This window comes from Pseudophryne corroboree, chromosome 1 (genome assembly GCF_028390025.1).
Source record: "Pseudophryne corroboree isolate aPseCor3 chromosome 1, aPseCor3.hap2, whole genome shotgun sequence".
NCBI classification, from domain to species: domain Eukaryota; kingdom Metazoa; phylum Chordata; class Amphibia; order Anura; family Myobatrachidae; genus Pseudophryne; species Pseudophryne corroboree.
Window position 1 is genome coordinate 1,084,082,386 of NC_086444.1, and position 25,445 is coordinate 1,084,107,830.

General features: G+C 48.2%; 1 protein-coding gene across 1 annotated transcript in view; it reads right to left on the bottom strand.

Annotated features, from left to right (window-relative positions):
* Positions 1 to 25,445, bottom strand: part of FBXL5 (F-box and leucine rich repeat protein 5) — a 107,220-nt gene that overhangs the window by 25,944 nt on the left and 55,831 nt on the right. Inside the window, exon 10 of the mRNA XM_063921178.1 lies at positions 16,628 to 16,776. Coding sequence (XP_063777248.1) covers positions 16,628 to 16,776 — 149 coding nt within the window. The remainder of the gene's footprint in view (positions 1 to 16,627; positions 16,777 to 25,445) is intronic.

The following is a 25,445-nucleotide window of genomic DNA, read 5'->3' on the forward strand; positions in this document are numbered from 1 at the left end:
CACTAGAAGTAGGTCTGACTTCTCTCCCCTAAGTCCCACGAAGCAGGGAGACTGTTGCCAGCAGTTCTCCCTGAAAATAAAAAACCTAACATAAGTCTTTTCCGAGAAACTCCGTAGAGCTCCTCAGAGTGCATACAGTCTGCCTGGGCACAGATCTAAACTGGAGTCTGGAGGAGGGGCATAGAGGGAGGAGCCAGGTCACACCATTTGAAAGTCTTAAAGTGCCCATGTCTCCTGCAGATCCCATCTATACCCCATGGTTCTTGAAGTGACCCCAGCATCCTCTAGGACGTATGAGAAAAAAAAAAAATCTTCCAGTTGAAGAAGGGAAATACTCTGAGAAGTAAAAGGGAATGTTTTGTAGAACCTTCAAATGAGGCAAACGTCACCTATTGTACCATTTGCAAAATATAAATGCACTTCTCAATGGAAAAGCCAGTCTTAACTCGAGAATCTCCAGAGGAATAGGAGCAGGAAAGTAAACATAAAACCTTCAGGTGGGAACCAGCATTCCTCACACTAAATTCATGTCAAGGAGCAAAGAAGGTAAGAAAGAATGATTCTGCACACGTGCCTAGTCCTATCTTTTACGAAATCAGGATTTTGGTACTTACCGATAAATCCCTTTCTCCGATTCCACAGGGGCCACTGGAGCGCAGTTACAATGGGGAAATAGTATGCAGTAATTGGGAGCTGGCACTTTAAAATTCTAATACTGTGGCTAGCTCCTCCCCTACTATCTCCCCTCCAAGCCAGTCTACGTAAAACTGTGCCCGAGGAGAGCTGTAATAAACAAACCTTAAGGTAGAGGAGGTTAATGACGCCCTGTAAACCAGGATAACACAAACCAAACCTGGAACAGAACCTAACAAAAAACAGGCTAACCTGAACTCAACAAGCAGTCATATATTGATCTGCAAACCGTTAAGCAAAAAACAAGGAGGAAACAGCGCTGGGTGGGCGTCCAGTGGCCCCTGTGGAATCGGAGAAAGGGATTTATCGGTAAGTACCAAAATCCCGATTTCTCCTTCATCCACTAGGGGCCACTGGAGCGCAGTTACAATGGGGACGTCCCAGAGCTCCCAAAACGGGTGGGAGAGCGCTGAGAGTCCTGTAAAACCGCTCGGCCAAACTGAGATGCAGAGGCCGCAAAAGTGTCAAACTTGTAGAATTTGACAAACGTATGACGGCCCGACCAAGTAGCCGCCCGACATAAAGTAGTCATGGAGACCCCACGGGCAGCGGCCCACGAAGGTCCCACAGAGCGCGTGGAGTGCGCTGAAATGGAAGATAGGGGTTCCCGAGAAGCTGCCAAATAAGCTTGTCTGATGGTCAGTCGAATCCATCGAGACAAGGTCTGCTTAGAAGCCGGCCAACCACGGCGAGCAGCATCGTAGAGAACAAATAATGAATCTGACTTCCGAATAGCTGAAGTCCTATCCACATAGATCTTGAGCGCCCGGATTCGAGATCATTGGACGTTGTCAGGAGAGTCCCCCGAGAGGGCCGGGACCACAAGCAGCTGATTGATGTGAAAAGCAGACTCCACCTTAGGTAGAAAAGACATACGAGTACGAAGCTCAGCCCTATCCGCATGAAACACCAGGTAAGGAGACCTACAAGAGAGAGCCACAAGTTCCGACACCCGTCTAGCTGAAGCCAGCGCCAGGAGAAGAACCACCTTCCAGGTGAGATATTTTATCTCTACTGATTCCAGGGGCTCAAACAATTAAGACTGCAGAAAAGACAGGACCAGACCGAGGTCCCATGGCGCTGTCGGAGGGCGGAAGGGAGGCTGTATTCGAAGAACCCCTTGAAAGAAAGTCTGAACCTCAGGCAGCAAGGCTAACTTTTTCTGGAAGAAAACCGAAAGAGCAGAGACCTGCACCTTTAGTGAACCCAGTCTTAGGCCTGCTGAAAAACCCGCCTGCAAAAAACGGAGAAGACGGGCTAAGCTAAACACGGAAGGAGAAAATTCTCGACGTTCACACCAGTCTACATAAGCCTTCCAAATGCGGTAGTAGTGAGAAGATGTGACTGACTTTCTAGCCCGAAGCATAGTAGGGATAACTGTACGAGGAATCCCTTTCCTTTTCAAGATGGCTTTCTCAACAGCCACGCCGTCAAACGTAGCCTGCGTAGGTCTGGATAAAGAAAAGGACCCTGTTGTAGAAGATCGTCTCGTAGTGGCAGGGGGCCAAGGCTCGGCCACTGACAACAGGTGTAGGGTGGAGTACCAAACCCTGCGTGGCCAATCTGGAGCCACCAGGAGGACCAGAGCGTCTTCTCTCTTGATGCGTTGCAGAACCCTCGGCAACAGCGGGAAAGGAGGAAAGTGGTAAACGAACCGGAAATTCCAAGGAGCCGTGAGGGCATACACGCCCGCCGCCGCGTCCCTTGTCCGAGAGTAATAAAGACGCAACTGATGGTTCCGGCGAGACGCCATGAGGGCGATCTGTGGTTTTCCCCACCGGCGTACCAGTTGCCAAAACACCTGGGGATGTAGTGACCACTCTCCCGGGTGCATGTCCTGGCGGCTTAGATAATCGGCTTCCCAATTGTCCACTCCCGGAATACATATCGAAGAGAAGGACAGAGCATACTTCTCCGCCCAGAGAAGGATGTTGGTGACCTCCCTCATCGCCGCCCGGCTGCGAGTGCCGCCCTGACGGTTGATGTACGCTACCGTCGTGGCGTTGTCGGACTGAACTCTGACCGCTCGACCGCGCAGTAGGTGATGTGCCTGAAGCAGGGCATTGTACACCGCCCTTAGTTCGAGAATGTTTATGGGGAGAGCGGATTCGTGGATTGACCAGCGCCCCTGAAACCGATGTTCCAGGGTCACTGCCCCCCAGCCTCGCAGACTGGCGTCCGTGGTGAGGAGAGTCCAATACCATATACCGAACCGTCTTCCTTCCAACAGATGTGTCGACTGGAGCCACCAGAGCAGCGACGACCGTGCCTTTGGAGATAGCGTCACCCGCTGATGAAGGAACAGATGAGATCCTGACCACTGATGTAGAAGACACAGCTGAAACGGTCGAGAGTGGAAGCGAGCGTACGGAAGAGCTTCGAACGCTGCTACCATCTTTCCCAGAAGGCGAATGCACAGATACACTGACACCCGACGGTGTCGAAGAACCAATCTTACCAGTGTCTGCAGAGACAGTATCTTGTCCTGCGGAAGGAAAACCCTCTGACGGACTGTGTCGAGAATCATCCCCAGAAACAACAGCCGTTGTGAGGAGCATAAGTGAGACTTCGGGAAATTCAGGATCCACCCGTGTCGAATCAGAAGGTCCTGTGTCATCCGGATATTCTGAAGTAACCGTTCTGCTGAGCTTGCTTTTATTAGCAGATCGTCCAGATAGGGAACAATTGTCACACCCTGCTTCCGAAGTAGGGCCATCATGACCGCCATGACCTTTGTGAACACTCTGGGAGCAGAAGAGAGACCGAAAGGAAGGGCCTGGAACTGTAAATGAGCGTCCTGTATTGCGAACCGGAGAAAAGCCTGATGAGGAGGCCAAATGGGAACAAGTAAGTATGCATCCTTGATGTCTAAGGATGCCAGAAACTCGTTTTTTTCCAACCCCGCAATAACAGACTGGAGGGACTCCATCTTGAACTTGAATACCTTCAAATACGGATTGAGATCTATCAAGTTCAGGATTGGCCTGACCGAGCCGTCCGGCTTCGGTACCAGAAACAGGCTTGAGTAATAGCCCCGTTTCCGATGATGAGAGGGAACAGGGATCACCACCCTTGCGGATAGAAGCTTCTGAACCGCTGCCTGTAAGGCAACTCCTCGGTTGTCGGAAACTGGCAAACCCGTGGTAAAAAAACGCTGGGGCGGTTGTTCCTGAAAATCGAGCTTGTAACCGCAAGTGATTAGATCCCGGACCCAAGCGTCTGGGCAGGACTGTATCCAGATCTCCTTGAAATCCCACAGACGAGCTCCCACCCTGTGATCTCCCAGGTGGGAGGGAAGCCCGTCATGTGGTGGTAGTGGTAGAGGACTTAACCTCTGACTGGGCTGAGGCTGCGGAACCTCTACCCCTGCCGCCGCCTCTACCTCTATGGCCACGGAAGGCAGAAGCTCCACCCCTGGCCTCGAAACCTGGAAGGGGCACGAAAGGATCGAAAAGAGGGACCCCTATATGGCCTGCAAGTGGCTGGAGCAGCAGAAGGAAGATAAGTCGACTTACCTCCGGTGGCCTGAGAGATCCAGGCATCCAGATCCTTACCAAACAGAAACTCACCCGTAAAGGGCAACGCTTCTGCCGCCCTTTTGGATTCCGTATCCGCCTGCCACTGCCGGAACCAGAGAGCTCTGCGGGCCGCAATTGCTAAAGCGGAAATTCTAGCTCCGAGAATACCCATGTCCTTGGATACTTCGCAAAGATAAAGGGCTAATTCACGGATGTGTTCCGCCAACTCTATCAATTGATCCGCCGTCAATTCGTCACGAATTCCAGAGGACAAATGCTCCGCCCAAGTTTCGATCACCTTGTTGACCCAACAACCTACCTGCGCCGGGCGATGTAATACCCCTACCGCAGAGAAAATATTCTTTAAGGTAGATTCCAACTTCCTATCTGACGCCTCCTTAAGCGAAGTTGCACCCGGAACCGGTAGGACCGTCTTTTTGGACAGATGAGATACCGAAGGATCCACAATCGGAGAGGTCTCATAACGTGTCCTGCTATCTGCGGGAAAAGGATAGGAAGACAACAGTTTTCTTGATACCTGAAATTTTGCGTCTAGATGTTTCCAGGCTGCCGTTATGAGCGCATCCAGCTCCTCCGAAACTGGAAAGGTCACCGGCAGGCATTGGTTGGTGCCAAACCTTGAAGGGCGTAAGGCGTCCTGCCCCGTCTCTTCCACCTGTAATACTGAGCGAATAGCAGTAATAAGAGCCTCTATACCCTGAGCTACTGGTTCAGAGTTCCCGTATACCTGATCCTCATCAGTATCCTGTATATCAACATCCTGTATATCCTGTACATCTAACCCCGCCTCATCTAATTGAGGCATATCATCGTCAAAGTCCTGCAACACAGAGGCTAGCAATCTCTTTTTAGAAGCCTGTTGAGGGGGGCTAAAGGACGGGGCTTGGGAAGGGATCACAGCCCTAGAAAGCCCTTCCACTGACTTTGCCAATGAGACAGCCCATGCAGGTTCTGGCTCCAGTACCTGGACAAGCTGTCGGAACCGGGCCGCCTCCCTATCTTCCCGAGAGGCTTTAAGTTCCCCAGTCAGCAGGGACATAACATCTGTGAGTTGTGTCGTCCATGTCGGGGTGCTCTGGGGTTCTGAGGAGGGCTGAGCTGATGGCTGCGACTCCTAACATAAAATCTTACCCTGCTTTTGTGTTGCCTTGGAGCCTTTACTGGCCATGGCAGCACCTAACACTGTGACCCTCCCCCACAGGAAAACAGCACTAGGCAGAAGGGGAGGGAGGGGAGAAAGCAGGGAAAAATGCAGCCACAGCAGCCTGATCTATCCTGCACGATACTGTGCAGCGACAGGCTGTAATTAAGATATAGGTGCCCCCCTTCCCCACTGTAACAGCCTCACTGTGCTCCATGGCGCTCCTCCGTCCCGCGCTGCTGAAAGGGAATGGCCACCAGCACGCGCTACTTCCGGCGGTGCAGAGTGGGACTAAGCTCCGCCCCCCTCTGCAAAGGCGCCAGATTCAAAGTTGCTTTGCGCCTTTTGCCGGATCCCCGTAGCGGCTCTGTGAGCCTGCGCTGGCGGGGATCTGAGCAGAGAGGGGGGCGAGCGGGAGAGGGGGGCGAGCGGGCGGGAGGTTCTCACAAATAAATAAATCATAAAATCAATATAAGTTTGTGGTAAGACTCGAACACAGGTCTATGTGCACCCAATATAGAGCATTAGCCCTCTAAGCCATGAGGCTTTTAGTCCCCTGTAACCTTATTCAAACCCCCCTGCCACCCTGTGATCTCAACACTGCAGAGAGCCTGGGGGGAAGAGGGGAGGGGGAGTAGGGTGAGGAAGCACACACTCACCTTTTCTGTGGTGGAGTGGCCCCGACACACGCAGCGGTGTCCGGCCACTGATACTCACCGCTGCCATGCTGCCGGAATCTTCTGCTGGTGGAGCGGCCCCGACACGCGCCGCACGCAGCGGTGTCCGGCCAGCTCAGGAGAGCTCAGTGTCTCCCTCAGCCGGGGCCCATCCCGAGCCGCACGCAGCTGCAATGGGACCCCGCCGGCAGCCTCCCGCGGTGCAGACTGGCAGTGGCAAAGCTGCCAGTCTGTGTGTGTAAGTAAGAAAAAAAAATAAAAAATTCTTCAGCTAAAACCCAAGTGAACCAGCTCCCTTGGGCACTAACTAAGACTGGCTTGGAGGGGAGATAGTAGGGGAGGAGCTAGCCACAGTATTAGAATTTTAAAGTGCCAGCTCCCAATTACTGCCTACTATTTCTCCATTGTAACTGCGCTCCAGTGGCCCCTAGTGGATGAAGTTGAAAACTAGCTTAAATTGCAAAACCATTAAAAGCCTGCACACTTGCTGAAATAAAAAGGCTTGGTGATGGTCTGGCCAAAGATGAAGATGCTGATGGCTGACTGCCAGTGATTGGCAGATCAGTGTACCAGGATAGACTGGGCCATCTACAGCAATGATATTAGCAAAGAACCTACTAAATGTTTAGAGGAGTTGGGTGGAATAAAGGTCAGATGAATCAGAATGGCTACCAGCCCCTTGGTGAGATAATACCCCAGGATATGGCACCATACAGATTTGTCAAACAGCCCCTGTTGGCACGCCAGGTTACATGAGAATCTTCTAGCGCTGGGGTCTCTTTTGCTTCCTTTTTGTTTAAAATGCGCCTTAAGGTCTGTACACACTGGCCAATATATCGGCCATTCTATTGAACGGCCAATATATCGCGGGTCCGTTAACCAGTGTGTACGGGCAATATGTCCGTGAACTCCGCCGTTCACAGACATATCGTGTCGGCCCCGCAGCACAGCCGACGGCCAATATATCTACACACATCGCTGTGTGTGTACGGACGACCAGCCGCCCGCCTGAACACATGCTGCGGCGGCCGGCGGTGATTGACAGCTGAACCGGGCGGGCGTGTGTACACGGCCGCCCAGATCATGACGTCAGTCCCCGACATATCGGGCAGTGTGTATGCACAACACACTGCCCGATCCGTCCATAGATATATCTGCAGAACAACTGATCGGCAGATATATCTATCAGTGTGTACCCACCTTTAGTCGCAATGCAACTAGGTTGCACAAGGAGACTGTGCCGATTACATTGATATAGGACACACATATCTGTGTGTGACGAAGTGCTACAATGTAGCAACCACAGCTTTTTTCCAATGCAAGTTCTGTTCTGCTTTGTACAGGTTGAGTATCCCTTATCCAAAATGCCTGGGACCAGAGGTATTTTGGATATCGGATTTTTCCGTATTTTGGAATAATTGCATACCATAATGAGATATCATGGTGATGGGGCCTAAATCTAAGCACAGAATGCATTTATGTTTCATATACACCTTATACACACAGCCTGAAGGTCATTTAATACAATATTTTTAATAACTTTGTGTATTAAACAAAGTTTGTGTACATTGAGTCATCAAAAAACAAAGGTTTCACTATCTCACTCAAAAAAGTCTGTATTTCGGAATATTTGGATATGGGATACTCAACCTGTATATAGACTCAGGCACTCACAATATACAAGTATCATATCAAATTAATCAGCACATTCTCCTTGTGCATCCTAGTCACTTCGCGTTGTGACTACAAACATTTTTTGGCAAAAAAAAAAAAAAGATTCCAGATGTTAAGAGTTGCATGGGACCTCTGGCGTCTCATGCTGCATGGCATATTGAGGTGGGATGCATGAGGACACATCTATATGATTACAGTTTATGACAGAGTGGCAATACTAACAAATCTCTCTCAGTAGAACCCATAGACATCCACAAGATCCTGAAAATAAAAGTACTTAGGTGCTTGTGATTGAAAACAAAGCTTCACAGTGGTCTACACTGATGTACAGTAGACTGCAGGTGGCCACAAGTTGGAACTATGGGGGTCACTCAGAGATGATCGCACGCTGCCGATTTTCGCAGCGCAGCGATAAGTAAAAAAAAAAACCGCACAGCCGATCGCAAGGCAATTGACAGGAAGATTGCGTTTATGTGTGTCAACTGACCGTTTTCTAGGAGCGGTAGGGAAAACGCAGGCCTGTCCAGGTGTTTGCAGGGTGGGTATCTGACGTCAATTCCCGGGACCTCCATCGCTAGGATCATCGCACAGGATAAGTAACTTCAGTGCTGGTCTTGTTTTGCACAAAATGTTTTTGTACCGCTCGGCTGCACATGCGATCACACACTTGCAAAGCGCAAATGCACTCCCCCGTGGGCAGCGACTATGCGTTTGTACGGCTGCTAAAAGTAGCTAGCAAGCGATCAACTCGGAATGAGGGCCAATGTGCAATGGAAACGTAAAAGCAGAACATGAAGACTATATGGCTGTAATTCTGCACCTATGCGAGACAGACTGGTCCCCTATAAAACTGTGTGTGTGAAACACCACTGCAATGTCACTCATCTGCAGTTGTGGATAATGAAAGTACTCTTTTCCCCAATGGTATCCTTGATTTTCTTCTGTTCAGAGAAGAAAGAAGCTTCACAGATGTGTTGTCTGCAGCATAAAATGTTAGTCATAGGATCTATCTAATGGAGTCCAAAGACAGGTCTGCTACATAGGACCAAGCTTCATGGATACAGGAATCCGGAAGCATTAGCTACACTCTTGGTGTGGCATCCTGCAATTAGTAAATGTACCTGTCACCATAACTAGTACGATTTTAAGAAAACAGTGGCTGCGATGGGAGGACTAAAATGCTGCAAGGGATGCAGCTATAACAGCCACTAAGAGGCTATACTGCAACTTTTATGCAAAAATAACTAGCTGTAAGGGACTCCCAATAAAAAATAATAATAAGATTTTACTCACCGGTAAATCTATTTCTAGTAGTCCGTAGTGGATGCTGGGAACTCCGAAAGGACCATGGGGAATAGCGGCTCCGCAGGAGACTGGGCACAACTAAAGAAAGCTTTAGGTCACCTGGTGTGCACTGGCTCCTCCCACTATGACCCTCCTCCAAGCCTCAGTTAGGACACTGTGCCCGGACGAGCTGACATAATAAGGAAGGATTTTGAATCCCGGGTAAGACTCTTACCAGCCACACCAATCACACCGTATAACTCGTGATACTATACCCAGTTTAACAGTATGAAAACAACTGAGCCTCTCAACAGATGGCTCAACAATAACCCTTTAGTTAACAATAACTATGTACAAGTATTGCAGACAATCCACACTTGGGACGGGCGCCCAGCATCCACTACGGACTACGAGAAATTGATTTACCGGTGAGTAAAATCTTATTTTCTCTGACGTCCTAGTGGATGCTGGGAACTCCGAAAGGACCATGGGGATTATACCAAAGCTCCCAAACGGGCGGGAGAGTGCGGATGACTCTGCAGCACCGAATGAGAGAACTCAAGGTCCTCCTCAGCCAGGGTATCAAATTTGTAGAATTTTGCAAACGTGTTTGCCCCCGACCAAGTAGCAGCTCAGCAAAGTTGCAAAGCCGAGACCCCTCTGGCAGCCGCCCAAGATGAGCCCACCTTCCTTGTGGAATGGGCTTTTACTGATTTAGGATGCGGAAGTCCCGCCGCAGAATGCGCCAGCTGAATTGTGCTACAAATCCAGCGAGCAATAGTCTGCTTAGAAGCAGGAGCACCCAGCTTGTTGGGTGCATACAGGATAAATAGCGAGTCAGTTTTCCTGACTCCAGCCGTCCTGGAAACATAAATTTTCAAGGCCCTGACTACGTCCAGCAACTTGGAATCCTCCAAGTCCCTAGTAGCCGCAGGCACCACAATAGGTTGGTTCAAGTGAAAAGCTGATACCACCTTAGGGAGAAACTGGGGACGAGTCCTCAATTTCGCCCTATCCATATGGAAAATCAGATAAGGGCTTTTACATGACAAAGCTGCCAATTCTGACACGCGCCTGGCTGAAGCCAAGGCCAATAACATGACCACTTTCCACGTGAGATATTTTAGATCCACGGTTTTAAGTGGCTCAAACCAATGTGATTTTAAGAAACTCAACACCACGTTGAGATCCCAAGGTGCCACTGGAGGCACAAACGGGGGCTGAATATGCAGCACTCCTTTCACAAACGTCTGAACTTCAGGTAGTGAAGCTAGTTCTTTCTGGAAGAAATCGACAGAGCCGAGATCTGTACCTTAATGGAGCCTAATTTCAGGCCCATAGTCACTCCTGCTTGTAGGAAATGCAGAAATCGACCTAGTTGAAATTCCTCTGTTGGGGCCTTTTTGGCCTCACACCAAGCAACATATTTCCGCCATATGCGGTGATAATGCTTTACAGTTACATCTTTCCTGGCTTTAATCAGCGTAGGAATGACTTCCTCCGGAATGCCCTTTTCCTTCAGGATCCGGCGTTCAACCGCCATGCCGTCAAACGCAGCCGCGGTAAGTCTTGGAACAGACAGGGCCCCTGTGGCAGCATGTCCTGTCTGAGCGGCAAAGGCCATGGGTGCTCTGAGATCATCTCTTGAAGTTCCGGGTACCACGCTCGTCTTGGCCAATCCGGAACCACGAGTATTGTTCTTACTCCTCGTTTTCTTATTATTCTCAGTACTCTTGGTATGAGAGGCAGAGGAGGGAACACATAAACTGACTGGTACACCCACGGTGTCACTAGAGCGTCCACAGCTATCGCCTGAGGGTCCCTTGACCTGGCGCAATATCTCTCTAGTTTTTTGTTTAGGCGGGACGCCATCATGTCCACCTGTGGCCGTTCCCATCGATTTACAATCAGCGTGAAGACTTCTGGATGAAGTCCCCACTCTCCCGGGTGGAGGTCGTGCCTGCTGAGAAAGTCTGCTTCCCAGTTGTCCACTCCCGGAATGAACACTGCTGACAGTGCTAGTACGTGATTTTCCGCCCATCGGAGAATCCTTGTGGCTTCTGCCATTGCCATCCTGCTTCTTGTGCCGCCCAGTCGATTTACATGGGCGACTGCCGTGATGTTGTCTGACTGGATCAGTACCGGCTGGTGTAGAAGCAGGGATTTTGCCTGACTTAGGGCATTGTAAATGGCCCTTAGTTCCAGAATATTTATGTGTAGGGAAGTCTCCTGACTCGACCATAGTCCTTGGAAGTTTCTTCCCTGTGTGACTGCCCCCCAGCCTCGAAGGCTGGCATCCGTGGTCACCAGGACCCAGTCCTGTATGCCGAATCTGCGGCCCTCTAGAAGATGAGCACTCTGCAGCCACCACAGCAGAGACACCCTGGTTCTTGGAGACAGGGTTATTAGGCGATGCATCTGAAGATGCGATCCAGACCATTGGTCCAACAGGTCCCACTGAAAGATTCTGGCATGGAACCTGCCAAAAGGAATTGCTTCGTAAGAAGCCACCATCTTTCCCAGGACCCGCGTGCAGTGATGCACCGATACCTGTTTCGGTTTCAGGAGGTCTCTGACTAGAGATGACAGCTCCTTGGCTTTCTCCTCCGGGAGAAACACTTTTTTCTGGACTGTATCCAGAATCATACCCAGGAACAGTAGACGTGTCGTCGGAACCAGCTGTGATTTTGGAATATTCAGAATCCAACAGTGCTGGTGTAGCACCTCCTGAGATAGTGCTACTCCCACCAACAACTGCTCCTTGGACCTCGCCTTTATTAGGAGATCGTCCAAGTACGGGATAATTAAAACTCCCTTTCCTCGAAGGAGTATCATCATTTCCGCCATTACCTTGGTAAACACCCTCGGTGCCGTGGAGAGTCCAAACGGCAGCGTCTGGAATTGGTAATGGCAATCCTGTACCACAAATCTGAGGTACTCCTGGTGAGGATAGTAAATGGGGACATGCAGGTAAGCATCCTTGATGTCCAGGGATACCATGTAATCCCCCTCGTCCAGGCTTGCAATAACCGCCCTGAGCGATTCCATCTTGAACTTGAATTTTTTTATGTATGTGTTCAAGGATTTCAAATTTAAAATGGGTCTCACCGAACCGTCCGGTTTCGGTACCACAAACAGTGTGGAATAGTAACCCCGTCCTTGTTGAAGTAGGGGCACCTTGACTATCACCTGCTGGGAATACAGCTTGTGAATTGCCTCTAGCACAGCCTCCCTGCCTGAGGGAGTTGTCGGCAAGGCAGATTTTAGGAACCGGTGGGGTGGAGACGCCTCGAATTCCAGTTTGTACCCTTGAGATACTATTTGCAGGATCCAGGGATCCACCTGTGAGCGAGCCCACTGATCGCTGAAATTTTTGAGGCGGCCCCCCACCGTACCTGGCTCCGCCTGTGGAGCCCCACCGTCATGCGGCGGACTTGGAAGAAGCGGGGGAGGACTTTTGCTCCTGGGAACCTGCTGTTTGTTGCAGCCTTTTTCCCCTACCTCTGCCTCTGGACAGAAAGGACCCGCCTTTTCCACGCCTGTTTTTCTGAGTCCAAAAGGACTGTACCTGATAAAACGGCGCCTTTTTAGGCTGTGAGGGAACATGGGGTAAAAATGCTGACTTCCCAGCAGTTGCTGTGGAAACTAGGTCCGAGAGACCATCCCCGAATAACTCCTCACCCTTATAAGGCAAAACTTCCATGTGCCTTTTTGAATCTGCATCCCCTGTCCACTGGCGAGTCCATAAGCCTCTCCTAGCAGAAATGGACAATGCACTTATTTTAGATGCCAGCCGGCAGATCTCCCTCTGTGCATCTCTCATGTATAAGACTGAGTCTTTTATATGCTCTATGGTTAGGAGAATAGTGTCCCTGTCTAGGGTGTCAATATTTTCTGACAGGGAATCTGACCACGCAGCGGCAGCACTGCACATCCATGCTGACGCAATAGCTGGTCTAAGTATAATGCCTGAGTGTGTATATACAGACTTCAGGATCGCCTCCTGCTTTCTATCAGCAGGTTCCTTGAGGGCGGCCGTATCCGGAGACGTTAGTGCCACCTTTTTAGACAAACGTGTGAGCGCTTTATCCACCCTAGGTGGTGTCTCCCAACGTGACCTATCCTCTGGCGGGAAAGGGAACGCCATTAGTAACTTCTTAGAGATTACCAATCTTTTATCAGGGAAAGCCCACGCTTCTTCATACACTTCATTTAATTCTTCTGATGGGGGAAAAACTACGGGTAGTTTTTTCTCCCCAAACATAATACCCTTTTTAGTGGTACCTGGGTTTATCTCAGAAATTTGTAACACCTCTTTCATTGCTTCAATCATGCAACGAATGGCCTTAGTGGACATTAGACTAGACTCATCGTCGTCGACACTGGTGTCAGTATCCGTGTCGACATCTGCGTCTGCCAACTGAGGTAGCGGGCGTTTTAGAGCCCCCGATGGCCTTTGAGACGCCTGGACAGGCACGAGCTGAGAAGCCGGCTGTCCCGCATTTGGCATGTCGTCAAATTTTTTGTGTAAGGAGTCGACACGTGCACGCAATTCCTTCCATAAGTCCATCCACTCAGGTGTCTGCCCCGCAGGGGGTGACATCCCTTCTATAGGCATCTGCTCCGCCTCCACATCATTATCCTCATCAAACATGTCGACACAGCCGTACCGACACACCGCACACACACAGGGAATGCTTTTTTATGGATTCTGGCAGGGGTAATTATCACATATATAGCCTCTAGGGCTATATATTGTGGTATTTTTGCCAGCCAAGGTGTTTTTATTGCTGCTCAGGGCGCCCCCCCCCTAGCGCCCTGCACCCTCAGTGACCGGAGTGTGAAGTGTGTATGAGGAGCAATGGCGCACAGCTGCAGTGCTGTGCGCTACCTTGGTGAAGACTGATGTCTTCTGCCGCCGATTTTCCGGACCTCTTCTTGCTTCTGGCTCTGTAAGGGGGACGGCGGCGCAGCTCCGGGACCGAACACCAAGGCCAGTTCCATGCGGTCGATCCCTCTGGAGCTAATGGTGTCCAGTAGCCTAAGAAGCCCAAGCTAGCTGCAAGCAGGTAGGTTCGCTTCTTCTCCCCTTAGTCCCTCGCTGCAGTGAGCCTGTTGCCAGCAGGTCTCACTGTAAAATAAAAAAACCTAATTATATACTTTCTTTCTAGAAGCTCAGGAGAGCCCCTAGTGTGCATCCAACCTCGGCCGGGCACAAAATCTAACTGAGGCTTGGAGGAGGGTCATAGTGGGAGGAGCCAGTGCACACCAGGTGACCTAAAAGCTTTCTTTAGTTGTGCCCAGTCTCCTGCGGAGCCGCTATTCCCCATGGTCCTTTCGGAGTTCCCAGCATCCACTAGGACGTCAGAGAAAAAAAATAAAAAAAAAATAGTCCACAGCCCACGCTTCAGCCATTCATATTGTGCTGCCTCTACATGTAAGTATATACAAGCTTGATGGGCAGTGCCACTCTCAGCAAGTTTCTCTGTGCTGTTTAGTTAGTCTGTTGCTGTGCAGCTGATCTGCTCTGGGACTTTATAAAAGGTCCATGGTTTCCTGAATGATACAAACTCTGTGTCAAGCATTCCTTGGGGATAGTATCACGTAATCTAATATTTGTACACTGTGAAAACAAAAGTGATATGACACCCCTGCGCAAGCGAAATGGTGTGCTCCTGCAGCAGACATGTTTGTAAAGGTATAAAATGTGTAGAGGGGCACTGATCAGGTTATTTGTCAACGAAATGGCTTGCTAGAAGGAGCTAACAGAGTTTGAAAAGGTAATTATCATTGGCTGTTCGATTGGAGGTATGAGTGTGAGAAGCATTACGGATGTTAGGAAGGTTCCTAAATCCACTGTGTCTTGTCATTAATCGTGGAAGAAGAGTGGTCATTGCAGGAATGCACCTTTCCCAGGAAGACCTCCGAAACTACACCAGGGACCGGAGAGTGCTAACCAGGGAGCTGCAAAAGAACAGGGGTCATCCCATGCATACCATTGCACACATATTCCAAATGGCCACTAATGTGCCAGTTTCGACAACACACTTCATAGGGAAGCCCACGCACTTGGATATTATGGGCGAGCAACTGCTCATAAGCCTCTAATCACAAAAAAGAATGCAGCACAGCGCTTACGATGGTGTAAAGAGCTAAAAAACTGGACGGTGGAAGAATGGCAGTGAGTGATATGGAATGACAAATCACAGTTTACACTTTTCAGATCAGATGGACGTGTTTGGCGATTGCCAGAAGAATGTCTGATGCCAGAGTGTACAGTACTTGCAGTAAAGAATGGAGGTGGTGACATTATGCTGTGGGGCCGTTTCAGCTACTTTGACATGGGTCCACTAGTTGTAATGCATGGTCACATTAACTCTGAGAAGTATAGAGATGTTCTCAATAACTCTGTGCTCCCTACATTATGGCAGTTCTACAAAAACCAAAATGTTTTTAGCAGGACAACAATGCCATTTGTCATGTTTCCAGAACGACAGTGGACTGGTGTAAAGAGAATTTGGTAACCCGGATGGACTGGCCAGCTCAGAGGCCAGATCTTAGCTGCACTGAGAACCTGTGGGACAAATTGGAGTGACAGGTGCATTCTAGACAGACTTGACCTTCAGTGTCGCAGTTGGTCACTGTACTTAAGGCGGAATGGCAAAACATACCGCCTGCTGTTGTCCAGGAACTCGTGGACAGTTTGCAAAGAAGGGTGTCTCCAGTAATCATTGCACGTCAATAAAATCTCGTTGATCTATTTGCTGTCACTGTCCAATTACTTTTGTCCACATAGTGTGAGTGCATGTGGAATGTATTTGACGACATAAGGAGCATGTGGGGGGATTCTACTGGACATATAAAAGGCATCTGTGATGGTATGATGGGCATTTATTTGGCATGTGGAGGTTAAAACAATAAATTATGATGGGACACAGAAATACTGAAATAGGACCCTAAATCTTTTAAAACATGGGTCCCTGGGACTCGCATAATTACGAACTTTGTGCGGTAACTGTAAGAGTACACTTTACCCACAGATGTAGCCTGGAAGCGGCAGGAGACATGCAATATTAATATGCAACAGTGCGACACACCGGGCACTGGAAAACAAAAAACTAAAAAGGAGCTAGTAAGCCCCATTGTTTGATTCCAATACATGTATGTGGAAACATGTGTACGTCAGACATACAGTATTACTAAAATGAGTGAAGCAAAGTTGCTTCTTTGAAAATTAAAAAGCAACAGATGAGTGCGGAAGATTTCAGTTGGAAAAACATTTAAATATTTATAATACTCCTTTAAAGCTAGAGCAGATGAACCATTAACTCCAAATCATCAGTGTCATCACATAAGGTGGTGTCCACTGTAGGAGATGGAAGCAGCTGGGAAGAAAGTCTTACAGATAATGAACACTACACAACTTCAAGCTATCCAGGAGAAAAGAAGATTCAGTGGCAATGTTTAATGATGAGTATTTGGATCACAGTGCTCCATTTCTGTCACCCTGAGCTCTCCAGGCAGTTACACAATCTTCCAGCTTTCTGCCATCTCGCACTTTATCCTAATACTCATATTACGTGGTTGTGAAACTTCTAACAGAACACAATTCACATTACCATTAATGTTGTCACAGTAGTAGAAGTGCTCATCATTAAGAGAAGGACAAGCCGACACCAGATCCTGTAAACCTGGTCCAGTTACAATGAGACATCCAGAGAGATTTAGGTGTTCCAGGTAAGGTAATCCTCCGCCTAACGTCAACGCCCTTTAATAAAACAAAATAATTAGCTTTGTAGAAATAATTCAAAGGACAAGCAATGCTGAGCATATTTCTTGTAATAACAGCCTCACTAATCTGATAATTGGCATCTAAGCAGCCAACAGGAAGCCCAACATCATCCAAGTGGACTTAAATATGATATATAGACATCTTAATAATATAAATGTAATAAAAAAACCAAAAAACAAAATAAAAACCAACCTTAAAATAACGTAAAAATGTTTTAGTACGAACAATTGGGTTTATAAACAATTTTTAATTATACCAAAACGCATCACGATTGCGCTTTCGTTCTTAAATGATAAAAAATAGGATTTTAATTACCTACCGGTAAATCTTTTTCGTAGTCCGTTGAGGATGCTGGGGTTCCATTTAGTACCATGGGGTATAGCCGGGTCCACTAGGAGCCATGGGCACTTTAAGAATTTGATAGTGTGGGTTGGCTCCTCCTTCTATGCCCCTCCTACCAGACTCAGTCTAGGAAACTGTGCCAGAGGAGACGGACATACTTTGAGAGAAGGATAGATAAAGATAGTGGTGAGATTCCGAACCAGCACACACAGACAGAGGAAAGCTATGCTAACCCAACCTTAAACAGGAACAGCAACAGTTGAACCAACAATACCTAACCAAGTAACAGTGCAGGCAGAACGAAGCACCAGGCGGGCGCCCAGCATCCTCTACGGACTACGAGAAAAGGATTTACGGGTAGGTAATTAAAATCCTATGTTCTCTTACATCTTAGAAGATACTAGGGTTCCATTTAGTTCCATGGGGATGTACCAAAGCTCCCAAACCGGTTGCTGAGGTTCCTGCAGAACTGATTGACCAAACTGAAGGTCCTCAGAGGTCAAAGTATCGAACTTGTAGAACTTAGCAAACGTGTTCGAACCAGACCAAGTAACCGTTCGGTAGAGCTGTAAAGCATTGTCATCCCGGGCAGCCGCCCAGGAAGAACCCACCGACCTAGTAGAGTGGGCCTGTACAGATTTTGGAACCGGCAAACCTGCCGTGGAATAAGCATGCTGGATAGTGAACCTGATCCAGCGTGCAATTGTCTGCTTTGAAGCAGGACACCCAAATTTATTGGGCTCATATAGAACGAACAGCGAGTTGGATTTCCTGTGACGAGCTGTCCTCTTTACGTATACCTTCAAAGCCCTCACAACATCCAAAGACTTTGAAGTAGCAGAGGTGTCTGTGATAACCAGAACCACAATAGGCTGGTTGATGTGAAACGCAGACACCACTTTAGGAAGAAATTGCTGACAAGTTCTAAGTTCAGCTCTGTCCTCATGGAAATTAAATAGGAGCTCTTGTGAGACAAAGCCCCCAGCTCAGAGATACGTCTTGCTGAAGCCAAGGCCAAAAGTGTGACGGTCTTCCACGTAAGATACTTTACGTCCACCTCCTGTAATGGTTCAAGCCAGTCTGATTAGAGGAACTGCAGCACCAAATTGAGATCCCAAGGTGCCGTGGGAGGCACAAAGAGAAGCTGGATGCGCAGAACCCCTTTCAAAAATGTCTGGACCTCAGGGAGATAAGCCAATTGTTTCTGAAAGAAAATGGACAAGGACGAAATCTGGACTTTTATGGAGCCCAGACGTAGGCCCATATCCACACCCGCCTTCAGAAAAAGCAGGAAATGTCCCAGGTGAAATTCCATCTCAGAATAAGTTCTGCTCTCGCACCAAGTGACGTATTTCTTCCAAATACGATGGTAATGTTTAGACGTTACCCCCTTCCTGGCTTGGCTCATAGTTGGGATAACTTTGTTAGGGATTCCTCTTCTGGCTAGAATCAGCCGTTCAACTTCCATGCTGTCAAACGTAGCCGCGGTAAGTCCTGATAGGCGAATGGGCCCTGTTGCAGAAGATCCTCACGAAGAGGTAGAGGCCACGGATCTTGGAGGAGCATCTCCAGAAGGTCCGCGTACCAGGCCCTTCTTGGCCAGTCCGGAGCAATGAGTATTGCTTGAACCTTTTCCCTTTTTATTCTTTTGAAAATTCGTGGGATCAGAGGAAGTGGAGGAAACACGTACACCATCTGACAGACCCATGGAGTCGTCAGAGCGTCTAGCGCCACTGCCTGTGAATCTCTCGACCTGGAACAATACCGCTTGAGCTTCTTATTGAGACGAGAAGCCATGTCGAATTGTGGATATTCCCACCGTGTCAAGCACCTGAACACTTTCGGGTAAAGGCCCAACTCCCCCAGGTGCAGGTCGTGTCTGCTGAGGAAGTCTGCTTCCCAGTTGTCTACTCCCGGAATGAAAACCACTAACAACGCCACAGCGTTTTTTTCCGCCCAGAGGAGAATTCTTGACACCTCTGACATTCCTGCTCTGCTTTTCGTTCCGCCCTGTCGGTTTATGTACGTCACTGCAGTTACATTGACCGACTGGACTTGAATGGCCCGATCCTGAAGAAGGTAAGAGGCCTGCAGAAGGGCTTTGTATATGGCCCTGAGTTCCAGAATGTTGATTGGAAGGACAACTTCCCGACTTGACCATCTTCCTTGAAACTGCACCCCCTGGGTGACTGCTCCCCAACCTCGGAGGCTTGCGTCCGTGGTTAACAGGATCCAGTTCTGAATTCCGAACCTCGACGAGGTGAGAGATCTGTAGCCATCACAGAAGGAAGAGCCTGGCTTTTGGCGACAGACGAATCCTCTGGTGCATGTGAAGATGCGGTCTGGACCATTTGTCCAACAGATCGAGCTGGAAGGGTCTTGCGTGAAAACTTCCATATTGAGGCCACCATTTTCCCCAGAAGGCAAATGCATAGATGCACCAATATCCGGGTTGGCTTCAGGACATCCCGAACCATCGACTGGATTACCAATGCCATGTCCAACGGAAGGAATACTTTCTGCAACTCCATGTCCAGTATCATTCCCAGGAATGGGAGCCTCCGTGTTGGCTCAAGGTGAGATTTCGGAAGGTTCAGAATCCATCCGTGATCCTGGAGAAGTTTGGTTGAGAGGCCAATTGCTGTCCAGCAACCTCTCCCTGGACGGCGCCTTCATCAGAAGATCGTCCAGGAACGGAATTATGTTCACTCCCTGCTTGCAGAGTAGAATCATCATCTCTGCCATCACCCTGGTGAACACCCTCAGTTCCGTGGAGAGACCAAATGGCAGGGCCTGGAACAGTTACAGTCCTGTAGTGCAAACCGCAGATAAGCTTGGTGAGGTGGCCAGATCGGAATGTGAAGGTAAGCATCCTTGATATCCAGAGACACAAGGAATTTCCCTACCTCCAGACCTGAGAGCACCGCTCTCAGAGACTCCATCTTGAACTTGAACACTCTTAAGAATGGGTTCAAGGACTTGTGTGACACCCCAACAGAGTTGCCACGGACATTTAATTTATTTCTGTGCCTTTTTTCCCCCTCTACAAAATGCAGCCTGGCTAAATGCTTTGAGACTTCAGCAAGGAAAGGGTTAAGAACATTTTCTATGATATAGCTGTCATGCGCTTGGACAGTAAACAGCCGTGTGCCGAGTCTGTTGGCAGTTGAGCGGCGGCCATCTTAGGAGGATGGGCAGAGTGGAACAGGACCTAGGAGCAGAAGGTGCTGAGCTGATTTGGTGGTGTACATGGTGACCAAAGGAGTCTCCTTACCTGATCTTCAATAAATCAGAGTCCAGCAGCTGACAAAGAGAGTGTCTATGGAGTGGTGAGCTGATTACGTCAGGCCTTAGGCAATATAGCCACTTCTAGTGAGATCCAGGAGCCCCATTGCAGATTATACATTCTCACACTCCATAGTAGTAGTCTCTCTCAGTAATTGCTGAATGATCTAATTGACTGTCACAAACTCCCTGCTGAAATACCCTGGTATACAAGAGATCACAGTTTTATATAGTAAATTAGCCAGTGTCTATAGCATCAACACCCTTTATGAGACTGATAAGAGTCATCAAATAGCAGTAAGCACCTCTGCGCAGAAGCAGACAGTCACGTGCTGCAGTTTTCTCAGCACACAGCCTGAACTTTGTAGTGCAGTAAGGAACAATACTGTCTGAGTTACACAAACAGCTTAAAGGATTAAGGACTCAATATCACGGGCCTGCAGCTGATGTACTGCTCTAAGTCAGACAGTGTAAATGTAACAATTGAGTGCAGTATCCTTTTTGGAGTCCAGGTCAGTAACCCTGTTTCACCAACTACTCATTGCAAGCCCTTCCAGAGATAGAGAGACTGCTCATAACAGGGACAGAGACACCTTAGCTGCCTACATTGCATTTAAGGATGAGTCAGGATCAAGTGGCACAGTTGTAAACCTAGTTATTGCCTGACACAGCCATGTGGATATCGCTGAGAGCCTCCTTTAAGAAAATAGCACCTACAGTACAATCAGTTAATATTACATCCAGACTAGCAAGACAGACTCACAGTTGCCTAGATACGGTGTGCTGCACCATATTAGAAGCTGCAAAACTGCCTGGTTGGACAGAACCAGCTACACTTCATTTGTTGTAATCCATCCATTGTTACCTTCATCCAAGACTTGTATTAACTATTCTCAGGATATAACTTTCCTAGAAAGGTGCACTATACTCAATGTAGCTAGCTACAAAACTAAAGTTTTTTACGGGGCCCAAATTATAAGAGTATTTTCAGGTGATTGCTTAAAACTTTATATTAGTGTGTAAGGATTGTCAAATGTGGATATTGTTTCTTGTGCTTTATTGTTCTTTGCATGAAAATGAGGTTACTCTAAATTGCCATTATATGAGATAATCTCAGATTTCTACAACTGAGAAAAACTTATAGCAATGTTTCAATAGAATAAAAATTCATATAGAGAAATTGTGTAATTAATGTCTGTGTGCAATATATCCTGAACTATATTGTGAGTTGCTGGTGAAACTTATGCCTGTTAGAAGCTACAGACACTAGGTCCAGGTGAGGAACACCAGAAAAGATAAAGTAACACATTAAACCAGAGGGTTAGACTTCCTAATATTTACCTGTAAATTGTTGACTTCAGTGATACCTACTTTAGGGTGTCACACTTGAGGTTCAGAATTGGTCGTACTGAACCGTCCGGTTTCGGTACTACAAACAAGTTGGAATAGTACCCCTTGTTGTGTAAATGAGCTGGAACTGGAATGACCTGAGTCTGTACCAGTTTTTGGATGGCCTGCTGTAAAGTTATACTTGCCTCTTGTGAAGCTGGTAAGCCTGATTTGAAGAATCTGTGAGGTGGGAACTCTTGGAACTCCAGTCTGTAGCCCTGGGAAATAAGATCTATTACCCAGGAATCCTGGCACGAACTTGACCAGATGTGACTGAACACGAACTTGACCAGATGTGACTGAAGAATTGTAGTCGGGCTCCCACCTGACAGCCCTCTAGGCCTCGCGGTCCACCGTCATGCTGAAGGCTTTGAGGAAGCAGAGCCTGAGCTATGTTCCTGAACACCTGCAGTTGTCTGGATTTTCCCTTAAACTTGGCTGTCCGAAAGGACTGTAAATTTGAAGCTGAATAAGGTTTCCTGGCTGGGGGAGCTGCGGAAGGAAGATACGTAGACTTACCCGCAGTAGCTTAGGAGACCCATTTGTCTAGTTCGTCTCCTTAAAAGGCCTCTCCTGTGAATGGTAGGCCTCCCACGCCTTTCCTGGAGTCCACATCAGCAGTCCACTGGCATAGCCACAAGCCCCTGCGTTCTGACACTGCCATAACGGTGGTGCGTGCATTAAGCAAACCAATCTCTTTTATGGCTTCCACCATAAAGTTCGCAGAGTCCTGTATATGCTGCAGGAGTAACCCCCCCCTCCAAACAAGGATTCTAACCCCTCAATTAGGTTACCTGACCATTTTGCAATGGCTTTTGTTATCCACACACACGCAATAGTGGGTCTCTGGGCCATCCCAGCCGCTGTGTACAAGGATTTCAGTGTAGTCTCAATTTTACGATCAGCCGTATCTTTTAGGGAGGCTGCTCCAGGGACAGGCAATACAATTTTTCGTGACAGTCTAGAGACTGATGCATCCACCATCAGTGGATTTTCCCATTTTTTCCTATCCTCCAGAGGAAAACAAGAGAGCAACCTTTTAGGGATATGAAATTTATTATCAGGATTAACCCACGGTTCTTCAAACAGGGTATTCAATTCAAGTGACTGAGGACTTCTTTTTTACATTGAAATAAGATTCCACACACTCCTCTGACACCTTATCAGGAATTTGCAGAACATCTCTGATAGCCTCTATAAGAGCCTCTATTCCCTGTGACAAAGTAGCATCACCCCCCTCCTAATCCACCTCACCCTCCTCCATGTCTGACCCATCAGAGTCAGACTGCAGGATATGGGCCAGAGATAGTTTTTGCGGACAAATGGGAGGGGATTGAGACGCTGGTTTGAGTCTCTATTCGTAAAACACATCCACAGTCTGTCTTAAGTATTGTGTCTTTCTCATTGCGGGATAGCTTTGTAGAAATATTTGAGATCATTCCCTTAATGGAATAAACCCATTCCGGTTCAGCCCCGCTATTTAGGAAGGTGCACTGCCCTGAGTACCCAGCAGTGAGCCCCCTGGTGAAGAGGAACACTCCGCTGTACAAGAAACACACACTTTGCCTGACAATGTAAATGTGACAGCACACACACACACACACACACACACACACACACACACACACACACACACACACACACAAAGGAAAAGGTTAAGCAAAATTAACCCACAAAGAGCCCTTCAGGGAGACGCAGAGTAATTTGGAGCCAGCCCCCACTGCGCCCGTATCGCTAATGCCAAGCTTAGTCAGGTCGCAGACTAAGTACCCTGATAGGGGACTTAGTACACCTAATAATCGCTCCCCCCCTGCTATGACCCCCTGGTACCACTGAGGTAATCTGGAGTCACACTGGAGGAGCTGCGCAACCCTGTCAGTCAGCGTCTGTGTCCACTGCAGAGGGAAAATGGCGCTGGTTAGCTGCTGGATCCTCTCATAGGCGCACGGTCTTCCCGTTTTTTTTTATACTGGCTGAGGTAATCTGTTGCTTAAAATGGAGAGAAAACAGTTTTAAGGCTGTTTTTGCCAGTGTGGGTACTGTGTACGGAGACGCAGCTGTGTACTGTGCCTGGAGACGCAATACGCCCTGGTTAGAAGCCGTGAGTCTCCGTACCCTCATGCCGCCATAATGCCCGGTGATCCGCTAGCAGGGACGCCGGCTTAGTACTCACCACTCTTCATTCTACTGGCTCTGTGAGGGGTGACCGTGTGCTGCGGGAATGTACGCTTGCCATGGTAGGGCTTGCAAATAGTTCCCTTAGGAGCTCATTGTCCTGTCAGCGGGGAACGGGACCACTAACCCTTCAAGAGGTTGGGCCGTTCCCTCTCCTAACTCCCACGAAGCAGGCAGGCTGGTGCCAACCAGCCCTGCCTGAAAATAACAAACATATAAAATAAATGCAGAAAACTCTTCAGGAGCTTCCATAAGCGTGACCGGCTCCGCCGGGCACATTTCTAAACCGAGTCCGGTAGGAGGGGCATAGAGGGAGGAGCCAGCCCACACTATCAAATTCTTAAAGTGCCAGTGGCTCCTAGTGGACCTATCTATACCCCATCGTACTAAATGGAACCCCAGTATCCTCTAGGACAGGGATGGGGAACCTTTGGTCCTCCAGCTGTTGTTGAACTACACATCCCAGTATGCCGTGCAACAGTTTTAGCATGGCCAAATAGCAAAACTGTAGCAAGGCATGCTGGTATGTGTAGTTCAACAACAGCTGGAGGGCCAAAGGTTCCCCATCCCTGCTCTAGGACGTAAGAGAAATAAGAAAAATTGCTCTTTCAACACTAGAATAACATGCTGCAAAGAGTTATCCTGGGTACACATTAGACAAACCAAGATTGCGGACAACCGATTTAAAGATATATCGGTCGTCCATACACAGTGAATGATATCGCAAGCAAATGGGATATATATCGTTCATTAGCTGCATGCTCTCAGCTGCCGTGTTGGCCTATTGGCACATCCAATAGGATGAATCCAATTTTAGCAAGCGGGAGTGCGTAGTTGTGCGTACACGATATGTCTGTCTGTACACTATCACCTACTGTAAACCCAGCTTTACTACAACTGGCTTCAGTACTCTCAGATCAGTGATTCCCAACCTCTGTCCTCAAGGAACACTAACAGTACAGGTTTTAATGATATCCAGGCTTGAGCACAGATGGTTAAATAAAAATAACTGAGGCACTAATTCAGTAATCTGTGCCCAATTATGGCTATCCTTAAAACCTGGACTGTTAAAAGTGCCTTGTGGACCGTGGTTGGAAACCCACCTTATTTATAGATCATGCTAAAAATTACGTACACAAAGCCAATACAAATGCTTAACAGACCAAGTTCCAGATTAAGGGGTCTATTCATGAAGCAGTAAAAAGTGTGCAGAAGTGAACCAGTGGAGAAGTTGCTCATGGCAACCAATCAGCTGCTATGTATAATTTTATAGAATGTACTTTATAAATGTTACCTCAACACTGATTGGTTGCCATGGGCAACTTCTCCACTGGCTCACTTCTCCATTCTTTTCACTGCTTCATGAATAGACCCCTAAGGACAACCTACAAATGTAGCCTGGATATGAGGTTTTCGTGCTGTGGGCAGTATTTTAGTTGGGTGCTTTTGGGCAC